The sequence below is a fragment of the Lepisosteus oculatus genome, chromosome 11 (genome assembly GCF_040954835.1).
Source record: "Lepisosteus oculatus isolate fLepOcu1 chromosome 11, fLepOcu1.hap2, whole genome shotgun sequence".
NCBI classification, from domain to species: domain Eukaryota; kingdom Metazoa; phylum Chordata; class Actinopteri; order Semionotiformes; family Lepisosteidae; genus Lepisosteus; species Lepisosteus oculatus.
In genome coordinates this window covers 7473543-7493292 of record NC_090706.1, presented here as the reverse complement: position 1 = coordinate 7493292, position 19750 = coordinate 7473543, and the positions used below count along the sequence as shown (strand labels likewise).

The 19750-nt window shown below is 41.3% G+C and overlaps 1 protein-coding gene and 1 long non-coding RNA gene across 6 annotated transcripts; one reads left to right on the top strand and one right to left on the bottom strand.

The window, feature by feature from the left end:
* The first annotated feature begins 543 nt into the window (after positions 1–543).
* On the top strand, positions 544–16443 carry ubxn11 (UBX domain protein 11). Of its 5 annotated transcripts, XM_069195579.1 has the most exons (17): positions 544–638; positions 947–999; positions 1305–1443; positions 2446–2513; positions 2801–2838; positions 3841–3963; positions 4969–5069; positions 6176–6230; positions 7335–7414; positions 9048–9141; positions 9621–9838; positions 10198–10275; positions 11955–12087; positions 12534–12637; positions 12962–13032; positions 13999–14148; positions 15728–16443. In XM_069195579.1, the coding sequence occupies exons 4-17, from the start codon at positions 2446–2448 to the stop codon at positions 15879–15881; spliced, it is 1467 nt and encodes a 488-aa protein (XP_069051680.1). In that variant the 5' UTR covers positions 544–638; positions 947–999; positions 1305–1443; the 3' UTR covers positions 15882–16443. The 5 variants fall into 5 exon arrangements, with proteins under 5 accessions (XP_069051680.1, XP_069051681.1, XP_069051682.1 ...); XM_069195580.1 differs by lacking the exon at positions 947–999; XM_069195581.1 differs by lacking the exon at positions 1305–1443.
* Positions 9827–16876, bottom strand: LOC138241807 (uncharacterized). Its single transcript, XR_011191072.1, has 3 exons — positions 16797–16876; positions 12842–13012; positions 9827–9900 (listed from the first exon to the last, which is right to left on the bottom strand). It is a non-coding gene; the product is annotated as an uncharacterized lncRNA (long non-coding RNA).
* Positions 16877–19750: the final 2874 nt, after the last annotated feature.

The window sequence follows — 19750 nt, the reverse complement described above, 5'->3', positions numbered from 1 at the left end:
GCCTTCATATAAAATCTTAGTATTCTATATTTCCAGAGAATTCCCATGACGTGAATTGACTGTACTCTGCCTGGCGATCTCTGTCGCTAAGGTTGGCGCAAGAGGTAGCCAGTTTAAGAAGCACAGTGATTAACGAGTGGGTCGGGGAGCACGTAGATTACGAAGGATTTAACGTGCTACTTTAGTTACGATAGGTTTTGGGAAACACTCGTAAATTAAGGATCGATCTTAAGAGCAAGTTTACGATGTTCTTAGCGCTACGATGCTTTCGGGAAACTCACCCCTGCCTGACATCAGCTAAATGCAATTAAAAAAAACATAAGAATTACGTATGATCGTAATGTTGGTGGTTTTTAAACCAGGACTTTGCCTCTTAGGCTACAGTTAGCGAAGGACGCCACAGCATGCTCAACTGCTCACTTCTGTGCATGATTTTATCTTAGTGGAAGACATGCACCTGAGTGTGGAGGAAAAGGCGTCAGAAGTGTAAACGCTCACAACACATTTTTGCCACAATAAATGCACTGCCTGCTAGTGTTTGAATTCTTTGAAGCTTCGTGCATCGAGATGAACCTATCTTGTGTGTGACTTCTCAGAAGTGTTCATGTTCTTGCTAGCGTGACGGAGCGAAGGGCTGTGTGAGTCTTTAGCTGGCTGCTTTTAGTGTATTTTACGGCAGAAGCTATCTGCTATTGCACTCTTCCCGTTCCTGTCAAATTTGAATTAATCAAAAAGTTTTCTTCATGAGACAAATTAGGACATTTTAAGGGAATCAGTCCAACCATAAAGGAAGACAGAAAGATTTCTCCAGAAAACTTCTGTCGCTCAAGATATTGTTAAGGTGGCGTGGTCGGAGCAAGATGTGGTCAATCAAGGAACATGAAATGTAGTAAATTATTGGAAATATTATCACTCAATCAATCAATTATCATCGTCATTTTCTTAGCCTTTAGGGTCGCGGGGGAGCCGGAGCCTAAACCGTCAACCGGAGGCTGAAATGTAATGTTTATTCTATTACAGAAAATGTAATATGTATTTTGCAAAGTAATAAAGGATAATGCTTGTATTATTATTATTATTATTATTATTATTATTATTATTATTATTATCGGTGGTGTAGTTTTACTGCATTTTGATTTAATAGAACACAACACATGTAACCTTCTGGCTATATTCTACACATTTTGGACTGCAGCAAAGAGGTTGAGGGTTCTATGCATGTTGTACGTGATCCAGTTCTAAAAAAAGAAATACAATGAGCAAAATTGCGCTTATCTAGTTCTTTTCCCATTGAACTCTCCCAGTATCCCACAAGTCTTCGGGCGGCAGTGTTGAGGTCAGACATCAGTGCGCTTCGGCCAATCGCAAACCACAGCCTGGATTGCCAATGGCAACCGACACCAAACAATTCCGCCTGGAAACGAACTCGCAAAACCAGGAGAGGTAATTCTGATATGAAAGTACTGCTGACAAATGATGTGCACTGTTGTCTAAAAAAAACGGTAACAAACGCTGTTTTTTTGTATTTGAAAAATAATACTTGTAAAGCGCGATCTCTCTGATCCTCAATAGTATAAAAATTAGTTTCGCCTTTTTCAAATGTAACATTTATTCTGCGCTATGAATTGATGTGTGTATTTCATTTGCATAACAGTCACATAGTAATATTGGTGCTCTCCTTCTCCAACGGGTCACTCAGACATATAAATGTCTTTAGATATTGTGTCATTATGTGAATATCCGGAATTATAACCTATATTGATATACGTCGCTTTTATCCAAAGTGACTTACCCAAAATAATAAAAAATATGACATAATCGCTAGAACTGTGAACAGGCACCTGATTTGGCCAAGCATATAAAGCTATAGTGTATAAGCATGCTCTTGCATTAACTTTTAAAATGAGAGATTTAGTTCACACTATAAGGTGAGTGTAATAATTAACAGATGAGTGAGATAATGTGATGAATAAGAGAATAATAGACATACTCAGTAGTTAAACGTTCATAATGAACAGAGGTATTTAGTTGGGATTCCTAATAATGGATCTGGAAACACAAACTGCAGTTGGTTCATTCCTGATGACCTTAATTACTTAATTAAGTAATGAAGTCTTAACTACAAAACTGCTAAAACAAGTTGAAAGTTTTGAATTTATTTTTTCTTATGTTCTTAACCCAAACATGTTCAAGATCTTAAAACAGTCAGACATTTCAAGTTAATCCCATCTTCAAGACAACTTTAGGAGTCAGATAATTGGGATTCAATTGTGTAAATGAGAGTTTGGTTTGAGCAAAGCTGTAACAGGCTTTGGGCCTATGGGGAATCTGTAAATTAGAGAACAAATGTTCAGATAGGCTGTATTTATTTGACAGCAGCATCTCTGAAATCTGTTGTGCTCACAGAGTGATTTTGTGTGTATTTGTTTTCTCCAACTCTGAAAGATGAGCTCTCCTCTCTCTACACTGAGAAAGAACAGAAGAACACCTCTACCTGAGTCACAGAACAATGGGTAAATAAAAAACAGATTAATATAATTATACTTTGCTGTCACAGATGTTTTCTTGAAATATTGCACAACTGCTACTGTACATCTGTTATTTCAATTTACTGTTTATCAATGTACTAACCTTAACAAAACATTTCTGTAAAACAAACTAAGTTGCTATAAAGAAGACATCTGTCTTTGATTGTATCAGTGGTGTATAATTTTACTGCTGTTTCTTTTATTAGTGATATTTGGTGTTAGCTGTGTGTTTGTGTGCTGTTTTTAATTTCTGTTAACTTGTGTTCCCACAGAAGAAGAGCAGTGCCATTTAAAAAAACTCCCTATACAGGCAAGTAGTCCCACATCTTCCTGCATTTACTACAAAGTGGTACAAATTGAATGCATCATTCTGCTGTGTGTAAACTAACACATAACAGGTTTTGTCATGATAGGAAAAACCTACAGTACCCTTTTCATCGCAGTATCTTTCACAGCTTTACACATCGATTTGCAAGATCAGTGTAAGATTGAGAAACACAGGACTAATTATAGCAAATGCTTTTTTTTCATATCAGTTTTTGAGATAGACCTAATATGAAAAACAGCTCATACACTGACTGCTTCCATAGTATTTTAATTATTTAAAAAAGAATTGTTCTTATTGCATACATTTTCTACAGTGCAGTGTGGACAGCATAGTGATATGGCAGTTAATATGCTGTCTTGCAACTCTGCAGTATCCTTTATTGGGTTCTGGGCTGGGGGTACCTTCTGTGCGGACTTTGTATGCCCTTGCCATGTTCACTTGGGTTTTTTGGGGTACTCTAGTTTCCAACCACCTCTCAAATACATGCTGGCGGGCTTCTTGGCAGCCCTAAATTGCCCCTTCCTTGATGAGCAGGAATGGGGCCCCTCCTTCATGAACCCTATCTGTCCAGAGGAGTGTATTTGGAGAAGGTTCTGGTGATGAAGAATACATAATTTCTTCAACGTTGCTGCTACAGTATATGAGACAGAGTGGGGCTTAGCTTTTGATATACAGTAGCTGCATGTCGTTATGGTGTGGTTTTCCTACTGAGTCTTTCTTGATTGTGTTTGTCCTTCACTTGTAACAGTTTTGATTTAGAAAAAGTTTCTGTTTCTGTTCTGGGTTCTGCTTGCCGGACTTAATTTTAAACATTAAATACTACTGTATTATTATAAATAATCTTATGGCCAGTCTTACCTCTTTGTTTTGACTGGAGTTTCATGCCTTCTTTTGCAATACTGACTGGATTGACTCAGAGCTGCTAATCTGATCTGTAGAGAGACAAGGAAAGTGACAAGACAACTGTGTTCTTGTACTCACTAGAACATGAAGAGGCCTTGCTGAATGACATCCTCAGTGCTGACCGAGTGGGACCTGCAGTTGTGGTGTCCGATGGCTTTTCATTGGTCAGCTCAAAAGGCGCCTTGAAAAAGAGCAGCACCGATGGTGAATTTTCTTCCCACTGCGCTTCCAGGGTTATTACTCTCTCACTGGCCAATGTATGAGCCCACCCTGGTCACATGGAGCTGGCTGTGGTGAATGTGTGCAGGTGGAGGGATGAACCTTTTCTGGCCTTAGAAACCTCCAGATATCAATTCCATTGAAAACCTAAGAAACTGGTGCAACATGCAGTTCAGTCCCACACACCAGTGCTCTCATTGCAGCCTCCACTGCACAAGATCCTGCTGGAAGAATGATATAGGGTTAGTCTGCGAAGTGCACTCAAGTCAGGGGTTCTTAGTATTTTGTCCACCCTTTCTGTACCTTGAACGTTGCAACAGTTGCATTGTAAGAAAGATCTTGCATTAACATTCGGTGCTCTGCCAAGTTTTCCTACTTTACATCTAAAAGTGCATTTGTCATCATTAAATATACAGAAAATCTGACAATGCATGATGATGTTTGATTAGTTGGGAATTATATTAGAGCTTAACCTTTTTTATTTTAAAACACAATTATTAAAAAAATATATATATGTCTTGGCCAAAGGTTCTTGAAAGACATCAAGGTATCTGTTTCAACAGCATGGCTGAGTAGCTTTTTCTACACCCCCACAGCTTTTAAATGGGTTCAATAAGGTATTATGTAGTGTGATTGTTCACTGCAGAGATGTAGTATGGTTCTGAATAATGTGGTTTTCAACGAAGAGAGCAAAAGATAAATACTAACAGGAAGTGTGGGGGAGTTCTTTGGTAGTGAACACTGAACCTAAATATTTCAACAACAAGCTGTTCACATACAGCTCCTCATTTTAAATTTAATTTAATCATAGTTCTGTATCTGATAATGAGATTTTTGTTTAAATCTGTAGCTGTGCCCTTGATATCAGAAATGTTTCTAGATGTTTACTGCTGTAAAAAATGAAAATAAAGTAAGATAGAGCCACTTGTAGATCCACCTCAGAACTGGCTGTCTGTGCTCTCTGATGAAGGCAGTGGTCTCCATTCTCAGGCTCTGGACCCAGTGATTTTGAACTCATGTCCTCCATGATGCATAAACTGACCCAGCAGGAACTCAAGCTGAAGTCTCAAGCCCAGGAAATCCAACAAAAGGTGAATCCTGGCTTGTAAATGAGAGTTCACGAATGTGAATGGGTACTGAGTCTTGAAGTATAATTTTTTGGGTTCTGAAGGAGGCTCGACTCCCAATCAGAGAGAGAAGTTAGCCAACAGGTAGCTGGAAAGGGGTGGGTGGGTGGAGAAAGAATGGATGCAAAACTGTAAGAAGAGGTGTGTGCAAACATCCTTCAGTATATTATAGCGAATGTCAATAATGATTGTGAATTAGAACAGTTGGGTTGGCTGAGATGGGCTTATCTGTTGTTATCCCTCCCGAACCAGTTAAGAATTTCCATTTATTGTGTTTATGCAAATTAGCTGTTGCATACACAGATAACATCCAAATAAGTGAACATGCACATGCATATATAATTACTAATTTGAATTATTAATAATAATATCTGCACAGCTGATCTCTTATCTGATTATTTTCAATAACTGCTCTAAGCCTCTTGTAATAGGACCTCGCTTTCACTTCTTGTCCAGAACGTAAAGCAGAAGAGGGTTCTGTGGCTCGAGAAACTGAGCAAAATGTGAGAGGAAAATGGTTGGCTAAGTTAATGCTGACCTTCAGGGCTTCCCAGTATGATTTAATAGCTCAATACTGAGAATGAACTTTTAACAGAGCAGTTTGGCTGGTCACATGTATTCAACTTGAAATCAGTAATTCAATGGGAAATACCAAGTCTAAGAAATTCAGAGTTTTAAGGATTCACATTATATACGAACATTATATGTTACATAGCACATACCTGCACACATGCAGTAGAAAAACCTCACGGGGGAACATGCAAACTCCACCCACACAGACACACCAGTCCAGAATCAAATGCAAGACTCAAGATTTGTGAGGCAGCAGTGCTGACCATCACCCCTCAGCAGCATAAATGAGTAGCTGGAATGATAAACACTGTAGATTTAGTGGATACTGTGCATACACCTAAAAAATGATCTATCGTTGACTGATAATTTTACCACATGCTGAAAATATGTCACTAAGCATCACTTGAATGAAAGGTCTGGCCAGTATAAATCCTGTGTAACTGTGATTAAGATTAAATATCCTCTTTTGTCTATATTTTTGTACCCTCACCGAACAGGAGAAATTGATTGTGGTTCTCAAGGAGAAGGTCAAAATTCTTCAGAATTCTAAAGGTATTTTTTCCTCAAAATATCATTATAAAATAAACCAAAATAAAATTATAGTATAATATTACTATTAGAGAAAAAATAAAAAGACATGAAAATAATGAAAGCTTCTGAATAAATACATTTTTTTGTTCCTGGGTCTACTAATGAGTAGCAGGTGAAAATGTTACAAGGGAAGGATGTCAGATCATGAAGTTTGTTTCATTATTTCCGTATAACTCTCTTTTTCTATCTTCGTCTCTCAAGCAAGTTCCTTAGATCAACATTGTTTTTTTTTTACTGAGGGGAATTCCACAGCTTATTTAAAATGGGGTGTGTAACATGCATGTAGGGCAGGAAATAGAGCACAGGCACCACAGAGCACGTATTTACAATTGATCCATTTTGTGTTTTTGAACTTCGGGACATTTTAAACAAATCCAAAGCTCTCCTCCTTTGTGTGAAACAAATCAGGACAGATTCAAGCACGATTTAGTCATTTTACTCCTAAATTTGGGGATTAAAATTCTCTCAGATATAGCAGCACATACCCATTAGGTACAGTTTTAATTTGATCAAATCGCCTGTCTCGTTCAGAGAGTTATAATTTCTTACCCCAGGTTATGTGTTACTCATTGATCCTACATGTTGACTTTCCCTAGAGTATTTGCCTTATGGCCATCCATTGGTCTACCATCATGTTGACTTCAATATCCTTATGTTCACCTCTAAGGCTCTACACTGGTTGGAACCTCAGTAACTGTCTGATTTACTATCTTTTCCTCAGCAGTGTAAGGCATTATATAATATCTCCAGCAGTAGAAGGCAACACTGGAGAAATATTTTTTTTCCTTCTAATTTCTAGTGTAGAAGCAACCCCTGTGTGTTCCTTTGCAGCTTGTACGCTGACACAGCTCCTCACTCTAACCTCTACCTATTTCTAATGTCAGGTTGAGGGAGTTGCTCAATATGGCATTAGAGCATGATTCACAATCTCTCACACCAAGCAGCACAAAGAGCCTCAGAATGTGAAGAAGCTTGTCCTGTGAATACAAATGCAAATCAAGCTGCAGTTTATTTTTATGCACCAGGAGCTGACACCTTTAATTATCCCATTTGTTTTTTGAATAGACCCGATCACAGACTCTAACACAACTGAAGAGCTAGAGAAGAGGTGCCTTCAGCTGCAAAACCAAGTCTGGGAGATGGAGGTGAGATCACTTGTGTTACCATAAACGTACCCGTGTCACCACACGGCTCACAGGTGTGTTTGAATTTCTTGGTGCAGAATTAAAGGCATCCCTTAACTCAATTGGGGAGGTAATTTCTCACTTATCTATCTGATCTGCAGATGTAGATCACGTGGTTGAATTTTTCTGTCTACGTTGAAAAATAGTATAGATTTGCATGGAATTATTATTGTAAATAATATTATTAAATAATAAATATTATTTATACTTATATAGCACTTGTCTGTACAATCCACTCAATGTGCTTTACAGGAAAAGGGGACACCCCTGCACCACTACCAATGTGTAGCCCCCACCTAAATGGTACAACAGCAGCAGTGCAAGTGCACCAATACGCTCACCACATATCTGCTTTCACTGGGGAGGAGAACAGAGTGATGAAGCAAATTCAAACATGGGGATTATTAGGCTGCAATATTAGGCTGATTAGCAAAAGCCAGGTACAATTTGGCCTGGACAACAGGGTTAACACTCTACTCTTCTTGAGAAACACCCAGGGATCTTTAATGACCACAGAGAGTCAGGACCTTGGTTTTATGTCTCATCCGAAGGACGGCACTTTTTTTTACAGTATTGTGTCCCCATCACTATACTGGGGCATTAGGACCCACACAGACTCTAGGGTGTGCACCCCCTACTGGGCCCACTAACACCTCTTTCAACAGCATCCTTAGCTTAACTATATTATTATTATTTCAGAGCTGGATCCCAAAGGACAATAAGAAAAGGCACAAAGGCCTGCAATGCTACCTTATGAATCATGGTGATAAAAACAGGATTATCCACCTCTAACAAATATAATCCCTCTGCACTGTTGGAATCTCTTTCCTCAGGAGACGTAGAATGCTAGAGGGGAAGGGGAGTGCTTTGCATTTCAGGGGAGAATAAAAATTGAGAATCCTTTGTGTTTTGGTTTTGGTTTTGCAAATATACATTAACATATGTGAGAAGGCATGTACTCAGCTTAGGAAAATACCGTACGTGCAAACATGCAAAAATGACAGGTTTCACTGTTCCTCATTTTCACCCCCCCAGAATTTCCTGCCTTATTTTTTCTTACTTCTTACTTCTTACATTACTAAAATCACAAATGTAATAGTACTGCCAACCTCTGCAGTTGCTTATCAGTTTGATTTCTTAGCCACTTTGCCTCCTCGTTCCTATATATTTCCATCTTTACTGGCTCTGTGTTTTCGAGATTTTTAGCTATGCTAATACTTTCCACTGACACTGACAAGTTTCAGCTTCCGCAGATGTGGAAATTGTCTGGAGAGGTAAAACACTGCTGCAGAGGGCATCATTTAAAACTAAGAGCAGGAGGCCCATCTCTACACAAAGGGTTGGAAGAGCATGGAACAAGCCACCCACCCACATGATAGAAAATGATGCCCTGGCTTCCTTCCAGAAAATACTGGATGAGATTCTAGGATCCTGCTTGAAAAAAACAAACATAAAACAGGTCTTACGTTCTTGTGAGAGTTACACCCATAAGCTCCCTCAACACACATCTGCGAGTAGGGGTTTGTGATAGTGTGAGAATGTTGACATCAGTAGTTATGAGAAAACCAACTCGTTTTCCCCTCTGACTTGGCAGAGGTTCTTTAATGACTACGGGATGGTGTGGGTTGGAGAGAGGGAAGAACACAGCGCAGTTCATACCCACGACAGGCAGACCCAGTGGCATCCAGGTACTGTATTCTGTCTTTCTGCGGTCTGAAATTGCTAGCTGGCCATGGCAGGTGTCATTCAGCTGAGGAGTTATGCACCGGCCTTCCACTGGCCTGCATTCAATTTTGAATGCAATTGCCATGTACCTAGCTCAAATACAGGTGCTCCAACTACAAGTTGTTTCACTAACAGACATAATTAAACTGTATAAGACTGAACACTTTGGTCCTTGCTGTTCCATCTCTTAAATACTTTTAATTCAAAGTATATTCACAAGGTAAATTGTCCAGCAAACAATCAAGTGCATCTCACATCTGTCCACTTTCCTTGCATGTGGTACCATGAAATTTCAGCAGCACATAATAGCTATTGATAGAGTATTATTACCTTATATGGAACCTTATTATATAACCTTCAAAGGCCTGTTTTTTAATGCCACACGCCTTTATTTTGTGTTTAACAATGCTGGCGATTCCGTGTTTTCTGTGTCTTGTGTTAGGTCTCTCGGTGGTGCAGGATTTCCACGTGAACTTTGACCTCGTCCTGGAGAACATCAAGGACCTGAATGTCCTGGCTGGGGAGGGGGAGTCGCACGTGGAGCGCACCGCGGGGGGAGCGCGGCTGGCGCGCCACACCCCCCTCCCCCTCCACCTCTTCAAGAACGGGATCGTCATGTTCAACGGCCCCTTCCGCCCCTACGAGGACGCCAGCACACGGGTAAGACACCGCACACTGCACAGCTGTATGGTGCCCCTGCCCTCCTACATCCAGACTTCAGGCTAAACAAGCACAAAGACAGCTTTAAGAAGGGAAGGCAACCTTCTTTCAGGTAAAAAAAAATAAAAATTATAAGACAGCTTAGAAAGGAAGTAGCACAGGGCTTTCTAAAAACATTTTTTTTTTCCATTAGCCCTGTTTGCAGAATGACTTTGATTACACTGTTAAACTCTTTTAGTAGAGCTGCTGGTGGAGGGGACTGCAGATTTAACTGCCCCAGGTGCTGAAGCTGGGCTGGAGGTGCTCTTGCACAAATTCCAGAGGCAGCTTAACGCCTTTGTCTGCCCCTGTGATTTTAGCAATGTGTGCAGGACCTGATGGATGGATACTTTCCATCGGAGCTTCAGAAGAGATTCCCTGAAGGCGTGCCCTTTGAGGTACGTTAAAGCTTCCTGATATGTTAGTCACTGGAGGGGTCACCCAGTGCGCTCCAGAATAGACTGCATACAGTTTAATAGTGCAGGAGCCTTCATTTTGATGAATGATAGCCTTGCATCTTTTTATTTCCCCCTTTATAAGAATTCCCTAAATTGTCATAAAACAGTGTGTTAGAAATCTTGAAATTATGGGAAAACAAATTTACTATGGTCTTACAAGTGTTTCTAAAAATTAAGGTGCAGTAATTTCAGAGTCTTTACAGTAAATTAACATTTTGGGCATTGTGAAATACTGGAGGTACTAAAAATAAATAGTTCCGACTCCACATCTTGCTTCTAATCATAGCAGATTAGTTTCCCCTTAAGTTAAAAATAATATACCATTAAATGGATTTCCTTACATGATGTCAAATCTGTCTGTAATGGAAATACTGAAGTTTAGTACAGTAGGTGGCCTGAGTATCTCTAAACAGGAAGACAGCAAGAGATAAGAGAACAATAACGCTTTTGACAGATCTTCACCCATCCTGTCTTCACAAGAAGAATACATTCTTACCTAACTCTGACTTAATTAGGTCTCTAAGTCATTTCCTATTTGATAATTAGAACCTGCTAAAACTTTGCTGTGGAATACCATGATAAAAGCACTGTAAAGTGGAGTATAACACAAAAAAAGTATGGTAAAATTACAGACTGCAGTAATCTGAAACAGGTTGTGAGCAGACTGCAGGAACAGGATGTGAGCAGACTGCAATATTCTGGTAAAACATGTAAAACATGATGTGAACTGAGAAACTGGAGAGGTCAATGCCTGATGTGAGTAAGGTACAAATGCATCAAATGAAAGGCGTTTGAAATCAGTGGTGAGTAGCAGTGAACTAGAAAGCTTGTAGAATTACATCTTGTCCACACTGTGGTACTAATGGAAGATGAAAAACCTGAATGACACCTAAGCAGGACAGTAAGCAGCATCTTCCCTATGTCTACTAATTTAATTGAAAAACCTTACTCAGTCTGAACAACCACTTCAAAAGATGTTGTAGTAGCTCTTAAATACTGTGGTACACCAATAATCAGTTAATGCTCAAATGAAAGACAGCCAAGGCTAAGTTCATCTTAATCATTTCTTGTTAATTATATTGTGGGTTTCAGTTTACATACTCATGTTAAATTTGCCCTAAAAAACACAGTCAAAAGCAGATGCTTAAGGTGCTGTGGAGAATTCCAAGTTTTCTTTTGTGTTTCAGAGCAAATTTAAAATATTTTTGGTAATATGTAGGTAGTTCACTCTTGTTAGCCTACACAAAAATATCTCCAAACATATTACACACGATTCAAGAGTGAGTGAGTGTTCATTGACTTAATTCCATGTCTACTTAGATTGCAGTCCTTATACTGTCTTCCATCTGTGCAGTACAACCACAGTGACACCTACTGGCTATCATCCATCCAAGTTTTATTTACTGTACATTCCCATAACATTGAGAAACATGCAGTATACTGATATTATGGCGATCCAAAATTGGGCAAAGCTACCACTGTTAACAAATACCCATTGTGATAACTGATATGACAACACATTCAAACCACAAATCCAAGTAGCAGTTAACAGTTATATATACATTCAGGGAATTCTGAACCAAAGTTATCTTGTTTTTATCTACTGTATGTGTGTTAAGGTGTTTGACAAGCGATCAGAGGTATTCAGAGAGAGACAACGGTGGACAGAGTTCCCTGGCGAGGGGCAGGCTGTAGGAGGAATCCCACTAACTAACAAGGCTGAGGCTTCACAAGTGACGAGCCAGCTGCCAGGTCTGTGACATCACAGTGACATCACAGTGACATAAAAGTCACATGGGAAGAGTGTTTCAAGGCACTGTGATGGATTATAGTTCTTTTGTTATTTTTTCAACTTAAAGACAAAGATATATTTAGATGTAATAATAATTATTATTTGTTAATTACAATTATTATTTGTTTATATTATGTATATTTAAGATATTTAACAAAACCCATTTTTGTTAAAAATATGTCACTATTTATTCACTAAACCTTATGCTAAGCAACTTGTCATAAAGTAAGGTGTCATTAAATATTCTCTCTCACACTGTGGCCAAAGCACTGAGGAACAGTTACACTGCACACTGTTCAATTTGTCAACTTGAAGTATCTTCAGTGATCTAAGCCGATTCTGTGCATACAAACTGAGTGCACTGTGCTGGAAGGGGCTGTGAAACTGGCTTCTTTGCTTCTCCCAGGTCCTAAACTGTCTGTTGAGCAGTTTTTAAATAGGTTGCCCAAGGCTGTCATCAAGGAAGGCAAAGTCATAGACATCCGGGGATCTATCAGGGAAAACCTGGAGGTAAGGCAAGTCCTTGGTACCAGAATCTGAATCTTAACTAAAATATTCCTCATTTCTTTCTCTCCTGTTTCTCTGCTGCTTGTTATTCAGAATATTTGCTGTAACATATACTGTCAGTATAAAATAACACAACATCAGTGTTTATCACTGATTCACAGGGTGAAGTTTACCCAACAAGATTTCACACACTGCAGCTGCACAAACCTCATGCATTCTAAATTCATTCCACTTAGCCAGCTGAGCTAACCCTGCAGACAGGATACTCTCGGGATGAAGCTGGCCTGACCATCTCGGTTTTTGCTCTCTCCTCTGTCCTCGCACCAGGGGACCTCCAGCACCCAGAGCCGCAGCGTAGTCCTCATAGAGACGCCAGCTCTACAGGCCATGAAACAGAGGTACAAACGCGCTGAGAAACACTCTCGAAATATCATTGGCATTTTATCAAGCCGAAGGCCTGGAACAGTGTAGCTGAACATGCTGACTCGGTCACCAACTTATCTGTGGTGGGGAAATTGACAGTCGATGAATTTCAGTTCGGCAGAGCGTGTTTTTCACACCATCCCCTGTTCCCCTTTCAAACTGGGAATCGCAAGGTGTCGTTCACAGCTCAGCTCACTGCAGCAAATGTAGCTGAAGCAAGGTGAGGATGAAGGAAACATGCATTTTTTTAATGCCACCAATCTTATGGGACCACTGTCGCTACTGCACCTGTAGGCTTGATGCAGAGAACTGATGGGTCTCCCAACACAACACTGGATCAAAGGGGCGGGACAAAAAAACACAGGGGGTGCGGTTGTGTAAAAAGTTCAGGTTAATGTAAACCTGACCAGCACAGTCAGACGTGCAACACTGGTGACAGACACTGGCAGGCCTCAAGCTGAGCTTTTGCTTTGCTGGGTGAACACCGTGGGAGTCCTGGGTCCTGCTCAGTTCAGCCCCTGAAAAAAAGTAAGGGTAGAACCGACACCCTTGTCCACCCATTCGTTTTCTTAACCATTTCATCCAATTCGAGTTTATCCCAGCAACAGGCACAATGCAGCCTACACACTAGCCTACCACAGGGCACATGGAGACACAAACTCACACCATGGCCAATTTTCCCAGAAGCCAATTAACCTACAAGTATCTCCTTGGACTGGGAGGAAACCTGAGCACCTGGAGGAAACTGACTGAACATGGGAAGAACATACAAACTCTGCACAGATAGCACCCCAGAAATTGAACCCAGAGGCCCAGCAGTGTAGCTAACCACTGTGCCACCGTGCTGCACCCAGTTCACTTATACAATATTTAACATAAATCCTTATCAGTGTGTAATGCTGTCTGAACTTTCCTCCCACAAATTCCTGCCTGATCTACAGGTTAGAAATGAGTGTGGCAAACCGCCCTCCCACCCCACAGAACATTTCCACGCTGCGGGTGAAGTCCGAAGATGGCGAACAGACATTCATCGTCAAAATGCTCTTCTCAGAAACCATCGGGCAGCTCCGCCAGTACCTCAACACACACAGGTAGGTTGCCTGTGTGGGGCTGCCACTGTAGCCAGATGCTCAAAATCATAAAGGCACATCTGCATGCTTTACTCTCCACTCTGTATGGGACATGTGAAATTTAAAAACAGGCCAGTTCCTTTGGTTGTGTTGATTTCCGTCATGTTTCAAACCCAGGCCACATAACCGTATTAAAAGCATAAGTAGCCGAACTGCTGGAAATAGTGTTGGTAGGGACTATGAGTGCAGCTGTAGGAAGCAGTCATGAGGTGTTCTGGACCAGTAACTGGGAGATTTTGGGTTGCTGTCTTGTTCCAGTAAAATACCTGGCTGTATACATGGTTGCATATATATATATATTTAGATAGAAAGTGTCAGCCAAAATGAATTGGTTATAATAATGTCATGGACGCTATTATTATTGTTATAGGCAGTAAGATGGTCATGGGCTATTAATGTAACATTGACAGATGGTTATAAAGATAGATCTGAGTCATTTACATCCTAGGGTAGGTGAGAATTTAATGAGTGTGTCAAATGTTGCAGGAATCTGCTAACAATATTTGGACATTTCTAAATGAATGCAGCAGCTACTATATGTGTATCAGTTGCAACATAGAAAAAGGAATCTATGTTTGAGATATTATGTATGTGAGCTACATAAAGGGCAGTGTAACACAACCAGGGACTGAGCTCATAAAACTCAAGGGAATCCAATAACAGAATTACCATCATAATTTACCTCTAGAGATCGGAACACGTACAGTTTTAGAGAGGTGTTACCCAACAGTGCAGGAGACCACAAAGGTCTTTTCAACAAGCTACCTCCCCAAACTACTACCAAACACTGCGAAAGCCCTTTATATACCCAAACATCCCTCTAATAAACCCAAAGTGAGAATACTGCATTTATCATTATCGATAATGTAATCATAATAGCACTTTGGAAAGTCTTTATGGAGTTTACAAGGAGAGTTCTGGAGATATGACAACAACCAAGTTCAATCACACGCGGCTACCAGTAATCAGCAATCACTCCCGATCTCATTTCCTCTCCTGAAACACTACGGATACGGTAGGTGACCCTTCTCTCCCTCGCATATGGCTTTTTGCTTAACACCGCCACCCCACCACCACTTCTGCACGTCTGCACCCTTGGTCACTCCTCTCTCTGCATGGCAGTGAACGTGTTCTTTACAACTTGCTGTTCTTCGAGAGGTATTGAAGCAAAGCCAGCCATCTCCTCCGCCCACTGTCCAGTGCGCTTCCTCCGCTCTTGTGTGAAGGTGGACTTTACTGACCTATTGTGCTGCTCATTTATGAATTTAGTTTAACAACCATTGAAGCATCCACTTCTCTGATTTATTTTAGTGGTTACTTGGTTATTATTTTTAATGGAACAAGTAATAGGTTTAAAAGAAAAGAAAGAAAACACAACGTTTCGGCCGTGGAGCCTTCTTCAGGTGTGAGAAAGACAGGGCAGACTTGTTCCTTTGCAGCCTAAGCATGCTGACGCAGCTACCCCCCTGAACTATTATTTTTAATTACAATAAACGTAAAAACGAATAAGGTCCGAAGCAATGCCGTTCTGTTCCGACAGGGGAGAAGACTGCCCAGAGTATGACATCATCAGCGCCTTTCCCCAGAGGCAGTACGGCGACGAGTCCCAGACCCTGCAGCAGTGCGGCCTGACGCCCAACGCCACTCTGCTCCTCCGAGTCCGGACTGGCCAGAACTCCTCGGGTCTTCAGTGATCGCCGTCAGCACCGACCGGGGGCAACGGGAGAAGAGCTCGCCTTCTTCTTTCATCTTAGGAAGATACTGTCCCCCTCCTTCCAAGCGCAGGACACCGGTAGCCTGGCCATGGAAACCACTGCAAGAACAGTCCATCCTCTGCGCAGCTTTCACTGCAGGGGGCTCTTGGGGAGTGGGAAGTTGCCACTGTTGCAGGCCACCAGCTGGCTCATTTACAAAGATTATGTTCTTCCATAGCAATCACATTTATTACAACAAATTACAATGTGCTAGCTATAATTTGCCATTCTTACAGGTCCTGTTAACAAAATTCCCATAAGCTGAACGTTATTTTACTCTTCTACTGCCTGTTAATTAAAAAGGAAAGTTTTTGAAAGCCCCTTTTCAAAAGTCCAACACTTAGGGCTGGAAAAGTTAACTATTGCATTGACAGATTTAAGGCGTTGTTTTGGACATTTCCCCTGCATTTTAATGTTTGTCTAAAATGTTGTCCTAAATGTTCATAGACTTTCTTATTTCAGAGGGTGGACAAAAATAAATCAAACTGTGTGCTCTCTAGAATAGATTTGTTTACTCTAAAAAACCTGCAGTTCTAGAAAAAGAAGTTGGGTTCCAGCTCGGTGGTGCCTTGGTGACATCAAGACAGCAGCGAATGTACTAAGGCAGCCTTCTTCAAGGGTGAGGGAGAGAGGATATAGGACAGGAGAGCAAGGACAGAGCAGGACAGAACGGGCGCACAGGTGAGAAAGGGTGTCCAAATGAAGGCAGGGGTGTGAAAACAAGCTGAAACCTGGAAATGGAGAGAAATTGAAAAGAATGTAGTCAAGCGCCGAAAGAAGGGGGAATTTGTGATCAAAGCTTAAGGAGCTCCGTGAAGTTGCCCCCCTACAGACAGCACAAACGATGAAACCCACCTCATTCGTTTGTGCTGCATTTGTGGCGGTTTGTGCCGTTGAAAGTAACTTCCCAGCTGTTTCCGTTCCTTAGATATAACGTCTTCTTTTTCAGGGGGTGACCTTGCCCAGCTCCGCTACAACGTTGTTGGGGAACCGGACCGGTCTCAATCGTTAGTGCTACGGTTGTGCCGTTGAAAGTAGCGTTTGTGCCGCTTTCATTCCCGGGATATAGCGCCTTGTTTTTCCGGTGATCATGTGACCATGCACGGTGACTTTGACCTCCGGTGACCCCGTCTGCCGAGTTCAAGCGTCTGTTACCGGTGCGAGAGTAACAGTTCTGCATTGTGATCCTCTGTTTGCACGGATGGGGGGCGGCGGTGGATTTTGTATTTAATATCAGTGTCTTCTGTGCGTTTGTGTGTGAGCAGGAAAATTAAATTTGTCACGAATATCACTAACCCTAATCAGAAGAGTTGCGGGTGTAGTCGAGTCTTCTGCAGTCTGCAATACAATGACACAGACATGTTTGCTTGTCCTGCTCCATGAAGTTGTCCACCCGCCCGTCGAACAGCACAAACGATTAAACTAACCGTAATCATTAGTGCTGCGTTTGTGCTGCTTTCGTTTCCGAGATATAGCGCCTTGGTTTTTCGGGTAATCACGTGACTATCCACAAGGAGGTTTACAGGTACCAACAAACTCTGTACTTGAACTCCTGATTGTGATGAAAACAATGGGGGCAATTTGTTTTCCGAGTCTGTCTGGTCGGGTGGGGTGGATGTTTCAATATATTTCAATATAGCGCCTTATTTTCCTGGCAAAACAGCAAAGTCACGACCACCAGATCTTTCAGTTGTGATCTTTTGATCAGTTCACCCCAGACTTTGCAGCCTTTACGCGAATCAACAGTCTTACATTTAGGGGGAGTTACTATGTTAGAACATTGGGTTAGATGTTTTCTTTTAATTTTTAACCATGTTCTCGAAAATGTATTGCTTATGTACTCCTTTCATTGGTGAAGAGACACCAGTTTCCAAATTACCGCTGATACAACACGAGAGCCCATATTCACATTTTTAGTATTAGTTTCAAGATCGATATAATTTAACAATAAAAAACAAAATGTAAAAGCACGAGCATAATAATATAATGATCATAGACTTTACATGTCAATTAATTTTTGAAGCACAAAGCAGAAGGTGTTTCCCCTACCTTAAATATACGATTAAAATTGTTCAAATACCATTTATTCGTTACAGAAAGCAGCGGAGACAGTTATATTGCAAATAAAAAAATGTATTTATTTCGAGTACGGGACATTGTGAATCAGTAAAGACGTTTAAAAAATAAACCGATGTAGTTGTAGTGCAAATAAGTAAAGCATTTTAAAAATAGATTCTCATTTACAGTAAACAAGCCGATCCACCTGGCGCTGCTGGCTTGAACAGCTCTCAGACCCGTGATTGGCTAAACCCCCGAACAGTTTGGGCCGCGATTGGGTGAAAAGTGAGAATCGACACTCTGATTGGGTAAAGCGCCACAGCGGAAGTTCCTTGTTCCAAATACTGTAGTCCCGGTTAATCGCGTATGCTGTATGAGCACGCTGGATATACAGTAACACATCCATTAGTTTCCAATTACTAATCAATCTAAGAGAAGTCGCACTGAGGTCAAAACTGAATAGCAGACAAAGAATGTCATGGCATCCACACCGCGTTCACGATTCCGATATCATGTCACGATCACATCACAATACCCATTGCGACTTGCCCATTACTGCCATGGCGCCTCTGTTGCGACATTAAGTCCATATATCGCGATATGACATACCCTGACAAAACGTCCCACCCCCATGTCGCGACATGAAACCCGCATATCGCGATATGACATACCCCTGTCAAAAGTGCCCCACCCTCATGTCGCGACATAGAGTCCATATGTTGCAATAGGACATACCCTGACAGGATATGCTGACCCCATGTCGCGACACAAAGTCCATATATTGCTACACGTCCTGTCTGGATAGATCATGTCCGGATATGAGACCTTTGTTGCGAGAGCGGTGCCAGGGTGGCATGGAAGCAAGGCGCCAGTCCTGACATCCACTGCCTCGATATACATGCGATATACATGGGGTCCCTATCATGACATGCTGCGGAGGGCTTGTCGCGATGGTATCCCATAGTTACGCATTTGGCAACAGTGTGTCACGATAGGGAAAGAAAGAAAAGCATGCCTTAGAAAATAAACAACAGATCTTACAATCACGGTGATTTTACATACATTACAACCACAGGTTTGTCATAGATGGTTAACTTGTTGGCATGCGTCATGTCTTAGTATTATTTACATCTAAGGAGGCTCATGTTTACGGATATTGATTGTCTTTAAAATGTTAAGGGTACGAGCTAAACTGTAACAGAGCGCTTGAACGCGGTAGAGGGGGTCACTGGAGGTCAAAGTCGCCGTGCATGGTCACGTGATCACCAGAAAAACAAGGTGTTATATCTCACGAACGAAAGCAGCAAACGTAGCACTAATGAATGAGACCGGTTTGGTTTCCCTACGACATTGTAGGGGGGCTGAGTGACGTCACAACCCCGAAAAACCAAGGCGCTATATCTCGGAAACGAAAGCTGCACATACGCTACTTTCAACAGCACAAACCGGCACTAACGCATGAGGTGGGTTTAATCGTTTGTGCTGGCTGTAGGGGGGCTAACTTCTCAGAGCTGTTTTAGCGATAATCTTAGCTTCTCATGGTTTCCTGGAGTAGGAGTCCTGAAACTCCTGTAAAAGGACAGAAAGGCCAGTGAAATCCTGGCAGGGAGGGGGGTGAAATACTGAGTAAGGTGGGGGGACTGGCAGCTCGATCGATCTTCTTCTGTCTGCTTTCTGTCTTCTTTCTGTTTCGACAGTGTAATTCCTCAGCAAGAAATTAACCTTTACTTGTTCCTTTGCAGGCAATACAC